This window comes from Leptinotarsa decemlineata, unplaced genomic scaffold, assembly GCF_025532065.1.
Source record: "Leptinotarsa decemlineata unplaced genomic scaffold, Ldec_3_MD MMD2_tig00000008_RagTag_RagTag, whole genome shotgun sequence".
Classification (NCBI taxonomy): domain Eukaryota; kingdom Metazoa; phylum Arthropoda; class Insecta; order Coleoptera; family Chrysomelidae; genus Leptinotarsa; species Leptinotarsa decemlineata.
The window spans coordinates 7,433,814-7,448,761 of NW_027412537.1; the positions used below are offsets into that span (position 1 = coordinate 7,433,814).

The following is a 14,948-nucleotide window of genomic DNA, read 5'->3' on the forward strand; positions in this document are numbered from 1 at the left end:
AGTAATTCCTTAATTTATTTGTGACTGATATTATCACGGCTTAAAGTCCGAATGTCGTAAACGCCAGTGACAGTGAAGTGTACGTTCATAAAAATATATACATTTTTATAGAAGACTGATATATTGTCTACATCATTGTTATTATTTTTGCATATTAAACCATTCAACATTTTTTAAATTTATTTTATTTGTGTTCGTTATAGTTTTATTATTATTTACTATGTTGTTTTCACGAGTACTAGACATTATTACGGTTGACCCATCAGAGGTCTAATAGAGGGGCAAGGCATTATATACAACATGATGTTCCCGAGTCTTGGGGGGAAAATGCTAACGACGTACCATTTTTATAGTCTGACAATTTTCAATTGAAGGTAACTCATTTACAAATTGAACTGAGAGCTAACGGCAACAATGTTAAATGTTAGAGCTAAATTCTTACCGGGGTCATTTTTATTGTCTATGCATCGCCATTATAAATAATTGAAAAGTAAGATGATTCCATAAAATTTGCCCCCCGTAACAAGATAGCTTCTGCATATGCTTGTTGTTTTCACGAGTTTTGCCAGTTAATCCGTTTAACATTTTTTTTATTTATTTTATTTGTGTTCGTTATAGTTTTATTATCATTTACTATGTTGTTTTCACGAGTACTAGACATTATAACGATTGACCCCTCAGAGGTCTAATAGAGGGGCAAGGCATTATATACAACAAGATGTGCCCAAGTCTTGGGAGGAAAATGCTAACAACGTACCATTTTTATAGTCTGACAATTTTCAATTGAAGGTAACTCATATACAAATTGAACTGAGAGCTAACGGCAACGATGTTAACTATTAGAACTAAATTCTTACCGGGGTCATTTTTATTGTCTATATGCATCGCCATTATAAATAATTGAAAATTTCGGATATCTTCAATATTTCCCGAAATATTCGCAAAAAACCAAATCCCCCTTTCTTTTACTAAATTCTTCATAACTTTTGCAATTTTTCGAGCCCTTCTTGAAATTTTTCAAAACGTTGCTAAAGGTCATTCCGAATCGAATGAGCCCTGGATCATGATTTTCTGTGCCCTTGGAAATAAGTTCCAAAAAAAGGATCTTGTGACCCAGACTGTTTGAAGTAGGTAGAATGAATTCAGCAAACCTACATCAGTGGTATGCATTGAAATATCGTTTTCGAAATGTTTTTATATTGTCAGACACGGCTGTTATAAAATATACACCAAATTCCTGGGGATCATCAGCTTCTTGGATATTGATGGTTATTTATTGAACACTGTTTTTAGTTGAACTTTGGAATCAAGTTGTGTATTGTAAGAAATAAGTAAGTAGGCATTTAAAAAAAGATAGTTCCCAAAAATATCAGTTTTTTTTTAAAAATGGGATTTTTTTTCAATTTCAGAGTGTTTTTAGTGACTATCGCAGTTACTGAATGAATATTCACATTATTAATGAGTTAAAATGTAATTTTTATAAAACGCTAACGATTGAATTCTACTCAAGATTTCCTTTTTTGTAAATATTGTTGAAAGCTCTGATAATTATTTCTACTGTACTTTCAATTCAAATGTTTGATAATTTTGGTTGTCTAATTTATTACAGTGTTGAAAACTGAAAATGGTTATCTTCACTAAACTTCACTTTTCGATCATTGAAAACGATGTTGTGGACGTTTTTTATGTTTTCTGATGTTACTGCCTCATTTAGAAGTCCACTGCGTTCTACATAATCAGTGTCTCTACGACCACATTAGAAGTCAGCAAACCAACGTTCATTTGTTGTTTCTGATGGAGATGAGTTCTATGCTTGAACAGTATTTTTTTACATCAAGAAGCAGTCTAAAATTAAAACACGAAATTGTTTTTGATCTAGTGTTTTGAAAATATCGAAACTAGTGTCACTATTAGCACAATGACTCACAAACTTATGACACGAGTATCGTTAAATTGCAACAGCTTTCTCCTGAAGGCTAGTACTAACTGAAAAACCGGTGAATGCAATAACACTAGCGCCATCTATGTGTTACACCCGAAACTATTTAGTCCATGTAGTATTTGGTAGTTGTATCATTCTACTTCACAAATGAATTTGAAAACCTTCAGATTTTTTATGAAATGCTCTTCAACCGCAAATATGTATAAAACCTAATAACTATCTAACGTTCCGAATAATTTCAGAAAACCGGAAAAAGTTTCTTCTCATAATTTTTTATCGCAAACAGCAGTTTTTCATGTTATATATTTATAGGTGACATTTAAAAAAAATGAGGGGTGTAGCTGGCGAAATGACGACTTCTTCTGCACAAAATGAAGTTCATCCTTCAATAGGACAGCAGCCTCCGATGGTACAGCCTTTGTCTCCAGTTAAGGACTGGCAGCATCATACTATGTTACCTGTAAGTATTTCCATTTGATTGATTGAAGCTACGATTTTTTTCTGCATCCTTGTTACTTTTATTTATTTTTCGATATTTCACTATATTCATTTAATTCGCTTGCAGAATCAAACACCGATGGAGCAAGATACAAGAAATGATTCCGGAGTGCCATCTTCTCCGGAAAGCGATAGAAGTGAAGGCCTGTGTTTCTCAGTAGCGACTACAAGTCAACCAACCACGTTCATGCCCACCACGGCATACTACTCCAACCCTATGATCAGCCAAGAACAATTTCCTCAGCACCAGGATAGCCCGCTTCACATGACGTCCAATATGGATCACACACCAACACCATCGCCCAGTTCAGAATCGATGACATCACCAAAAGTCGCCGGAACTGAGGAAAAGAATTCTATCCCACCAGTACAAATGACAATGGACAATTTGTCTTCAAACCCAAGCGGATGCCCTACCAAAGAAGATGCGTTCAAGACGAAAAAATACGACAATGACATGGAAAAATATGACAAAGAATTGGGGATCCCACAGAAAAACTCTAACGGAAAAGTGAAAACCCACAAATGCAAGCATTGTGCTTTTGTTGCCACAACTAAATTGGATTTCTGGAAACACATCAAAATACATATGAAAGACGACAGGATCCTTAAATGTCCCAAATGTCCGTTTGTTACAGAGCTCAAGCACCACCTGAAATATCATATGCGGAACCATGATGGCTCCAAGCCCTATAAGTGCTCACAATGCGACTATAGCTGCATCAATAACTCGATGCTGAACTCTCACAAAAAATCGCATTCCAACATCTACCAATTTCGTTGTGCGGACTGCGAGTACGCTACTAAGTACTGCCACTCCCTCAAACTTCATTTGCGTAAGCTCAAACATAGCCCAGCAATGGTTCGGAATGCAGACGGTAGTCCAAATCCTTGGCAGGTTATTGATGTTTATGGTACCAGACGAGGACCTAAGTTGAAACCGCAAAGTCACCGCACTGAAACTACTACTTCGAATCCTGAGCCAATAATACCCTTTCCTTTCAACCCATTGATGCCTTATGCAACTCCTTCAGTTGAGGACCTGTTTCCTGCTCTTTTTCCAATTTTTCCTGATCTTCAGGATCCGAGAGTGTTGGAAAACTTGAAGAGACTAGTATATGAGAGTCCAGGAGCAGCTTCAGAGCCGAGCACTTCTCAAACCACAATCCAGGGCGAACCCCACGCTTCACGAGTAACCGAAAATGAAGTTTCAGAACTGAATATGTCCTTCGCGGTCGAGCCACCGTCAAATGATGAATCTTCGAAGGATGAAGAAGATGATGATGAATGTTTCACCACTATGTTCGAAAATGTAGAAGCAGTTCTAGGTATGAATCCTGAAGATGATATCAACCCAGTAACCAATGATGGTAACCAAAACAGTTGTCAGTTTTGCAGTCTCACCTTTGGAGATCCAATAATGTATACCATCCATATGGTTTATCATGGCTTCAATAACCCATTTACGTGCAATAAGTGTGGCGAAGAATGCGGAGATAGGCTTGCTTTCTATATACATATTTCACGACAATCCCATATGTAGTTGCCAACATTTATTGAGACTGTAAACACTCAAAGACGATTTTGATATCTTGACTTTTTTTTCTCATTCCAGTTGAGTTTACAATTGTGCAATTTTATTTCTAATGTACGGAATTGGTACGAGCTATAATAATTATATTATTAACTTTGCCATGTCTTATATAGTATTTGTATGTAATTTTTTAATTTATTTTTAAATCACATACGTTCATTGAAATATATTTTGATAGAAGATTGATTGATATATTATCTACATCATTATTATTATTTTTTTCAATAAAACCATTCAACATTTTTTTACTCATTTCATTTGTGTTCGTTATAGTTTTATTATTATTTATCATGTTGTTTCCATAAAGGTCTACCTTCCTAGAGGTCTAATAGAGCGGCAAGGCATTATATACAAGATGTGCCTGAGTCTTGGAGGGGGAACGACATACCATTTTTAGGGCCACACAGTTATCAGCACCCTTTGATCTCATTACCTTACAAACTCTTGATTTGGGTGGGAGATCCATTTGTATAGAATATATTGGATTTACATCTTTTGCATAGTGTACTACTATACTACTAGTCAAGCCCTGTCGTTTGATACCCATATTGAGGTAGTCGTTAAATAAATATGTGATCCGTCATTTTGTAGCTGCGGCCATCTTAGATTCACATTGATACAGAGTTAATTAGATTGTATTTTCATCAAAACTAAGTGTATCTATCAAATGTCAGTTCAGTCTTTCAACAATTACTAAATTTGACCCAAACAACACAAGGACAAAACACAAGCACTACAGGAGAATCCTTAAGGTTCTCTCAGGGCGGTGACTGTGCGAAAGTAGGGAATCACATTGGATTGGAATCGCTAGAGATTAAATCCATTTGGAAAAAAGTTCTCAAGACATTTATTCCACATAAACGCAGTTCTCCAGATGAAAGAGTTCTCAAACAGTGAAGTTAAACCTCAAAACAATGAGCATCCACAGTCCGTCGCGTATTTTTGATATGTACCGCTCTTGGTGGAATCAAATGTGGCAAGTCACTTGAATACCTCCCGTGGAAGTATCTATAGAAGAGAGACAAATCTCCAACCGTTCTTCGATGTTCCAGGCTATCAAGGTGTGCAACCTTGATAGCCCGTTCGCACGTGATGGGGACAGAGCTCCATATATGAGAACAATACTCCAAAAAAGGTCTGATCTGAGCTTTATAAAGCATCAAAAGTTGCTGAGGTGTGTATAGTTCTTTGGTTCGTAACAGTTTTGCAAGCTTTTGAGAAACAACCTTTGCAATTTCAGCGGCATGATTGTGCCAAGACATATTGGTGTTCATTTTAACCACCAATATACTCATCGAAGCAGAAAGCGGAATCTTATATCCGGTTCGGAGACATTGATCTTCTTGAAGAAAACCGATGCCTGGGTTTTTGTGGCATTGAGTTGAACCTGATTACTTCCACACTAATTCGAAATCACTTCTACATCTTCATAAAACTATGCAACCTCCTGCTGCCGGTGAAGATGTGCCTCCATAGCCGATGCCCTGTTTTTTCTAATAAGTCGTTGATATACAATAAAAAGAAGATTGGAGACAATATGTATCCCTAGAGAACACCAGCAAGCCTTCATGCCACACCCAGTCAAAGGCCTTAGAAATATCAAGCGCAACAGCTCTTGATTCTCCATGATTCTCGATTGCGATATTCCAAATATGGGTGACATACGATAGAAGGTCGCCTGTTGATCTTTCCGAAAACCATATTGATGATCGCTGAAGATGTTGAAGCCTTCCAAATATTTGAGGATATGGTGGTTTACGACTTTCTCCATGATTTTCAATCGATTTGAACATTTGGGTATAAATCTTTTGGATGAAAAGTTGAATTTTTCATAAATTTCTGTTGAGATCTTAGTAATGTTTAATTCAGTTGGATTATACGTAAAATTGGAAATACGAGTTGATGTTATAAGTACACCAATGATCACATCAATAAGACATTAACTTGAAACGAAATTAAGACAGATTAAATAATAGAATTGAGCAGAAATATTAATATATTGAACACAAGTCATTTAATGTGGAGGAAAATCAGTTTTTCATCGACCTTTTTTGGGTATTTTCCCCTTCCACAATCTGAAAAAATATGAAAATTATAATGGATAACTCCAGTTATATTCATTTACAAAAAAAGTATATTCTAATGTCCACGTGGTGTCGCAGTCAAATGTCGCAAGTGGTAGTAACTAAGAGGTTCCACTTATACCACTATAATACCCCACTAACAGATTTTTCAAGCACGGCATATGTATAAAATTCCATTAAAAATACAGATTTTGAGGTTTTTTCAACACGCATTTATTAGCTTCACTTGTGTGTTTGTTTGTAACCGACGCCTTTGGACCCGATTTTTATTCACTTTGAACTTTGAACGCTCATCAAGAATCGGTGCCAAACAATAATTTCATAAGTTCATCTCATTATCCTGATCAGGATCGACAGGATTAAATAATTTCCTCACAAGTATTTCTGTGAGAGCAAGTGAGACAACAAAACTGTCTGTGCATGCGTATATATTTTATATTAAAGCAAATGGGGTTGAAATAGCAAGCTAAACTGAAAAGTGGATAAGAAATGATAGTTCAAAAAGCTAAAAGACGCATACGAACTAAAAAATAATTCAAAACTAATTTAAGATTGTGGTCAACGTCGACAATAAGTTCTATGATTTGATATAACTAATGACTTTTAATAAGTCTGAAATCAGAATAAATCCCTTTACAAAAAAATGAATTTTGTTGTAAAAAAGCGTGGGGTGCTAAATATCAATTGTTATAAATACTTGGTTAGGTATGGTTTGCCAGATTGGCACCCCACGCTTTTTTACAACAAAATTCATTTTTTTGTTAATATATTTATTTTGATTTCAGACTTATTGAAAGTCATTAGTTACATCAAGCCATAGAACTTGTTATCGACGTTGAACACAATCTTAAATTAGTTTTGAATTATTTTCTATTTTTCAGTTTGTGTTGCGATTAAAGCGTGATGTTCAGCTTTTCAATCAATTATTTATCACACTCAATATCACTTTTGTATTCCAGACATTCCAAACTAGATGTAATGTACTTTGTGCTGTATTACTATATAATGTACTTTTATTAATAAACCTAATCATTATATAGGTCATCCACATCTTGCCCTGAACAGTTCTAATGTGAAATATAATCGAAAAAAACACTATTTCAGAAAGTTCATTACATAAGTCATATTTCTAAATCTACAAAAAATATAACGGCATTTGGAAAGACATCACATTGATATCATAATTATTTTTTATAGTTAAATTTTGATCGCAGTATTACTGGTGTTATCGAAGATAATTCCATTACGCCATAAAAAATATGTTTTAAATTTTGAGAGCGTAGATATTTTCATTTCGACAGTATTTCCGATCGATCGAAAACACATTTATACGATCATATTTTGTTTTACGACATGATTTGATAAAAAAGCATCATATTATCAAATATTTTTTAGTGTATTATTTATTTTTCATTTCTGTATTTCACCGATTTCTGAAAATTGTTTATTGGTCATATCCAAACAACTTGAATAAATTTCAATCACATTTAAAATTACCTAATTATGTATTGACCTGCATTATACCTTTGATAGGTAATTCAAAATGAGTCATTCATTGGAGGCAATTTCTTTCTATATACTTTTCTTACCTGTGGAAACTATTTAATCTGATGCATTTTCAGTTTATTTCATTTAGTCAAAAATCTTGTATCTGGCAATACAAGCATATTTTATATTTAAATAAAGTTTTAGTGTTCTACATCATCTTAGATTCAACAGGTAAGTGTGAAAATTGTTTATTTTAAAACCTCATAAAGATTTTCAACTTTGTTATTAATAATTAAAGACGTTGAATACACGTAATTCATGAATGAATTGTGTATATTTTCTATAATGATATCCACGGTCTTACGGCGAAACATCGATGTCTACCAGTGAGGATGACAGGTGTTCCATGTAAGTGCAATTTGTTACCATTCATTTGAAGTAGAACTTCTGTGAATGATGTCTGATTTTATTCCATAACGAATGTTCGGAATACAAACTGAGTAGAGAAAAGTATCTTCTGTATAATTCAGTGTATTTGTATCTAAAGGATTTTCTGTCTTTCGTGTAATTCAATGTTTACATGAAAGTAGCTGTTTCAGGAGAGCTTTCTTTCAGTTTGGGTCTGAAAGTTACTTCCTTGCATGATCTACACATCCATGTATAGAGTTACTTATTTTCAAATTGATTACTTCCTTCCTTTCTTTGGAAGATTCCCACATTTTTTTTGTATCAAGATGGAGTAGTAGAAAGCCGAAGTCTTTCTTTCTAAAAAAATAAAAATGAATTTTCATAATTGTTTGCTCTATTTGTTTCAAAATTTTGTTATAAACAAATGTATTGTTTATGAGATATTTGAAGGTTTTTTAATGAATTATATTGACGTTTTACTTATATAGATCTTTTAACTTCTTTAAAATGACATCTAAATTTGAATTAAAACCGCATTTGGCAAACTGACAGCAATAATAATCATTGTATAGTGTTGTTGTCATGGAAATGCCGGCAAACGATTCCGTGGCCTAAGTAGATGTTGTGCACTTATCATCGACATCGCGTGTTCAACATGTTCAACTGTACCGTTTCAATTTGACATGCAACAATTCATAGCTGTTTTGGGTTATCATATGACCGAGGAATTTTTTTTCTCACTTCAATGCAGAATTGAGAAATTCTGTTCTGAGCATACAGAAGCGATGAGAGGAGTGGAACATTGAAATATATCAAAAACGCAATGATATATTTCTTAGATTCATATCACAATTTGACACATGCCAATTTTACATAAATAAAGCCAGTCTGATTAGAAACACCCTCCACTCTACTTGATATTCCAATATTCAATAAGTTGTTAAGAAAATTACCAATGTCAAAATTAAATTTGTCAATATATCAATGTTAGTAGTGTCGCACACTATACCTCGGCGCTACGCGCCTCATGATATAAAAATACTTGGTAAATAATGGCTCACTCTATTTTCCACAATTTTTTCAGAATATCAAAAAAAAATAGAAAATATAATTTGAAATAAAAATCGTTACTTGATTTTCATATTTAGTAGCAAAAAAATTGTTAATCACCAAATGCATTTTCAAGCAATACAATATAGGTATTAACCTGCATTATACCTTTGATAGGTAGGTAATTACAGCCAATTTTTCTTTCTATACCTAAATTTTTCTTACCTGTCGTTACTATTTAATCTGAGGCATTTTCAGTTTATTTCATTGTCAATGATCTTGTATCTTGCGATACAAGGATATTTTATACTTACAGAAAGTTTTAGTGTTCTACATCATCTTAGATTGAACGGGTAAGTGTGAAAATTGTTGATAAGTTCTTCAAGCATTCATTTTCAAAAAGAAAATCTCATGAAGCTTTCCCATCAAAGTTTCTTATAGAAAATGGTTTCAAATAATGGATTCACAATCGCATCTTCAAAAAAATTCATTTTCCATTGTATCCCATTTTTGAAAGTTACCCTTTTTGCTCATAGCATTTCAGGGTTGTATATTTGATCTAACTTTTGTTATTATTTTACTGGTTGACTGGAGGCGAAAAATATGATGGAAAGTTGTTTTGAGATGATGATTTGACAGTGAACTTTAACTACAATCGCGTATACCCCAAAGTACGAAATGGGTCTATTGCGCGCATTTTTAGGTTTGTTCTGGTTCTAATATCCGAAACTGTTTGGAAACAGCGCAAGACATGACGCGTACAAGCAAGCTTTCCCATCAAAGTTTCTTATAGAAAATGGTTTCAAATAATGATTTCACAATCACATCTTCAAAAAAATTCATTTTCCATTGCATCCCATTTTTAAAAGTTACCCTTTTTGCTACATACATTATGGGTCTATTGCGCGCATTTTTAGGTTTGTTCTGGTTCTAATCTCCGAAACCATTTGGAAACAGCGCAAGACATGCTGCGTACAAGCGAAAATCTCAGTCAGAAATAGTCTCTGATACTTGTTCAATCCAGAACGCTTTTGAGAAGACCACTGTGCCACCTAACGTATATATGAAGATATATTGAGAGATGAAGACGATAAAATACTGTTGATCATGTCCATTTTGTTATGTAGTGTATCCTTGTAGTCAGTTCAAATGTTATCTAACCTCAATAATCAATCATTCAAATCAAATGGATGGAAGAACATCTTAGCAGATGGCCCATCAGATCCTGATCTTCAGTATCCGGGAGTGTTGGAAAACTTGAAGACTCATGAAGCTACTGAAATTACTACTTCGAATCCTGAGCCACTCTTGAAGAGACTAGTATGTGAGAGTCCAGCAGCAGCTGGACGGTTTTGATATCTTGTCATTTTTTTCTTCTTAATCCAGTTGAGTGCGTTTGCAGTTGTGCAATTTTACATTTGCAAGTAATGCAAGTACCGAGTTGGTACGGGCCATAATAATTATATTAGCAACTTTGCCAGGTCTTGTATGGTATTTGTATGTAATTTTTTAATTTATTTGACACAAGTTGATGAAATTCATATAATTTTCTCGTATAAAGGTACTCTCGTATAATGGTACTCCAATCTGTATGCGCGCACAGCTGCGAGAACCTATCATAATTCCAAATATCAATTGCTATAAATACTTGGTTAGGTCTTGTTTGCCAGATTGGCACCCCACGCTTTTTACAACAGACTTATCAAACGTCATTAGTTACATCGAGCCATAGAACTTATTGTCGACGTTGAACACAATTTTTTAAATTATGAATATTTTATGAATATAATCGTTATACAGGTCATCCTGCTCTGAACTGTTCTAAGGTGAAATATTATTGAAAGTTCATTACAATAATCACATTTCTGAATCTACACGAAATATAACGGCAATTGAAAAGACATCATATAATTATTTTTTATAGTTAAATTAAGATCGCAGTATTACTGGTGTTATCGAAGCAAATTCCATTCCGCCATTAAAATATGTTTTAAATTTTGAGAGCGAAAATATTTTTATTTCTACAGTATTTCCGATCCATCGAAAATACATTTATACGATCAGATTTTGTTTAACGACATAATTTGATAAAATAGTATAATTTTATCAAATATTTTTCAGTGTATTATTTATTTTTCATTTCTGTTTTTCAAAAATTTCTGAAAATTGTTCAATATCCAAACAACCTGAATGAATTTTAATCACCTTCAAAAGTACCTCTTTATGTATTGACCTGCATTATACCTTTGATAGGTAATTCAAAATGAGTCATTGGAGGCAATTTCTTTCTATATATTTTTCTTATCTGTGGGTTCTACTTAATCTGATGCATTTTCAGTTTATTTCATAGTCAAAGATTTTTGTATTTTGCCAAACAAGAATATTTTATATTTAAAGAAAGTATTATTTTTCTACATCACCTTAGGTTCAACGAGTAAGTGTGAAAATTGTTTATTTTTAAACCTCGTTATTAATAACGAGGTTCGTTATTAATAATCAGAGACGTTGAAAAGTGAAAAATTCAGTTAAAACAATGAAAAAATGTTTTCTCAATGTTCAAATTTATCCGTATTCTTATTATTTGAGATTACATAAAAATGATGGATTGAAGGGGTTATATTTTGAGGAATGATTAATTTTTTGGAAAGAACGTTTTTGGCTTTCTACTATTCCATCTTGATACAAAAAAAAATATTTTTATAATTTTTAGCTAGATTTGTTAAAACATCAGTGGTGTGCTTTGAAATATCCTTTTCGAAATATTTTTTATATTGTCAGACACGGCTGTTATAAAATATAGAACAAATGCCTCTACAAATTTCTGGGGATCATCAACTTCTTGGATATTGATGGTTATTTATTTAACACTATTTTCAGTTGAAATTTGGAATCAAGGTGTGTATTGTAAGAAATAAGTAAGTAATTAAAAAAAATTGTTCCCAAAAATATCAGATTTTTTTAAATGGGATTTTCGTAGTTACTGAATGAATATTCACATTATTACTGAGTGAAAATGTCACTTTTATAAAACGCTAACAATTGAATTCAACTGAAAAATTTTTTTCTGTAAATATTGTTAAAAGCTTTAATAATTCTTTCTACTGTACTTCCAATTCGAATGTTTGATAATTTTGGTTCAATTCATCACAGTGTTGAATATTGAAAATGGTTACCTTCACGCAAATTCACTTTCCGATCATTGAACACGGTGTTTTGGACGTTTTTTATGTTTTCTGGTGTTACTTGCCTCATTTGGATTTCCACTGCGTCCTGCATAATCTCTACGACCACGTTTGAAGTCAGCAAACCAACGTTCAATTGTTGTTTCTGATGGAGAGGAGCTCTTGTAACACTTTTCAAGCCATTGCTTTGCTTGAACGGTACTTTTCAGCCCATTTAGTTGTATCAATCTACTTTGAAATCCTTCAGATTTTTATGAAATGCTATTCAACCGCAAATATGTATAGAACCTGATAACTATCTAACGTTCTGAATCATATCAGAAATTCGGAAAATTTGTTTTATCATAATTTTTTATCGCAAACAGCAGTTTTTCATGTTATATATTTATAGGTAACATTTTGAGAAAAATGAGGGGTGTAGCTGGCGAAATGACTTCTTCTGCACAAAATGGAGTTCATCCTTCAATAGGACAGCAGCCTCCGATGGTACAGCCTTTGTCTCCAGTTACGGACTGGCAGCATCATACTATGTTACCTGTAAGTATTTCCATTTGATTGATTGCAGCTAGGATTTTTTTCTGCATCCTTGTTACTTTTATTTATTTTTCAATATTTCACTATATTCATTTAATTCGCTTGCAGAATCAAACACCGATGGAGCAAGATACAAGAAATGATTCCGGAGTGCCATCTTCTCCGGAAAGCGATAGAAGTGAAGGCCTGCTTTTCTCAGTAGCGACTACAAGTCAACCAAACACGTTCATGCCCACCACGGCATACTACTCCAACCCTATGATCAGCCAAGAACAATTTCCTCAGCACCAGGATAGCCCGCTTCACATGACGTCCAATATGGATCACCCACCAATACCATCGCCCAGTTCAGAATCGATGACATCACCAAAAGTCGCCGGAACTGAGGAAGAGAATTCTATCCCACCAGTACAAATGACAAAGGACAATTTGTCTTCAAATCCAAGCGAATGCCCTGCCAAAGAAGATGCGTTCAAGACGGAAGAATACGACAATGACATGGAAAAATATGACAAAGAATTGGGGATCCCACAGAAAAACTCTAACGGAAAAGTGAAAACCCACAAATGCAAGCATTGTCCTTTTGTTGCCACAACTAAATTGGATTTCTGGAAACACATAAAAATACATATGAAAGACGACAGGATTCTTAAATGTCCCAAATGTCCGTTTGTTACAGAGCTCAAGCACCACCTGAAATATCACATGCGGAACCATGATGGTTCCAAGCCCTATAAGTGCTCACAATGCGACTATACCTGCGTCAATAATTCGATGCTGAACTCTCACAAAAAATCGCATTCCAACATCTACCAATTTCGTTGTGCGAACTGCGAGTACCGTACTAAGTACTGCCATTCCCTCAAACTTCATTTGCGTAAGCTCAAACATAGCCCAGCAATGGTTCTGAATGCAGACGGTACCCCAAATCCTTTGCAGGTTATTGATGTTTATGGTACCAGACGAGGACCTAAGTTGAAACCGCAAAGTCCTGAGCCAATAATACCCTTTCTTTTCAACCCATTGATGCCTCATGCAGCTCCTTCAGTTCAAGACCTGTTTCCTGCTCTTTTTCCGATTTTTCCTTATCTTCAGGATCCGAGAGTGTTGGAAAACTTGAAGACTCTGAAACCTACTTTCAATCCATTGATGCCTTATGCAACTCCTTCAGTTCAAGACCTATTTCCTGCTCTTTTTCCAATTTTTGCTGATCTTCAGGATCCGAGAGTGTTGGAAAACTTGAAGAGACTAGTATGTGAGAGTCAAGCAGCAGCTTCAGAGCCGAGCACTTCTCAAACCAACATTAACACCAACTGTAACACTCAAAGACGATTTTGATATCTTGTCATTTTTTTCTTCTCATTCCAGTTGAGTGCGTTTGCAGTTGAGCAAGTAATGCAAGTACGGAGTTGGTACGGGCCATAATAATTACATTAGCAACTTTGCCAGGTCTTTTATATTCATTTAATTCTCTTGCAGAATCAAACATCGATGTTTTTAATTTTTTTGTAAATCATATATCACAGCTAAAAGTCCGAATGTCATATACGCCAGTGTCATAAATCAAATTTTGTCTGTTTGTGAAGTGTACGTTCATAAAAAATATATTTTGATAGAAGACTGATATATTTATCTACATCATTATTACTGTTTTCTTCAATTAAACCGTTTAACAATATTTTCAACCATTCTATTTGTGTTCGTTATAGTTTTATTATTATTTACCATGTTGTTTTCACAACGGTCAACCCTCCCAGAGGTCTAATAGAGGGGCAAGGCATTATATACACCAAGATGTGGGTCGTGGGGGGAAAATGCTAATGACATGTCATTTTTATTGCCACACAGTTCTCAGCACGTTTTAACCTTTTACCTCACAACATCTTGAATTGGGTGGGAGATCCATGTTCTTTGTATAAATTATATTGGATTTGCATCTTTTGCTTAGTGCTCTTGATTCTCGATGATTTTCCATTGCGTTATTCCAAATATGGGTGACATACGATAAAAGGTCGCCTGTTGATCTTTCCGAAAGCCATATTGATGTTCGCTCAAGAAGTTGAAGCCTTCAAAATATTTGAGGATATGGTGGTTTACGACTTTACTCATGATTTTCAATCCATTTGAACATTTGGGTATAAATCTTTTGGATCGAAAGTTAAATTTTT

General features: G+C 34.2%; 1 protein-coding gene across 2 annotated transcripts; it reads left to right on the plus strand.

Annotated features, from left to right (window-relative positions):
* LOC111513319 (protein hunchback-like) lies at nt 1-14,458 on the plus strand. Of its 2 annotated transcripts, none has more exons than XM_074170949.1 (3): nt 1-1,331; nt 12,638-12,783; nt 12,889-14,458. In XM_074170949.1, exons 2-3 carry the CDS (start codon nt 12,655-12,657, stop codon nt 14,116-14,118), a joined length of 1,359 nt encoding a protein of 452 aa, XP_074027050.1. In that variant the 5' UTR covers nt 1-1,331; nt 12,638-12,654; the 3' UTR covers nt 14,119-14,458. The 2 variants fall into 2 exon arrangements, with proteins under 2 accessions (XP_074027050.1, XP_023025290.2); XM_023169522.2 differs by lacking the exons at nt 12,638-12,783; nt 12,889-14,458 and adding exons at nt 2,255-2,402; nt 2,508-4,278 and having other exon boundaries at nt 1,103-1,331.
* Nucleotides 14,459-14,948: the final 490 nt, after the last annotated feature.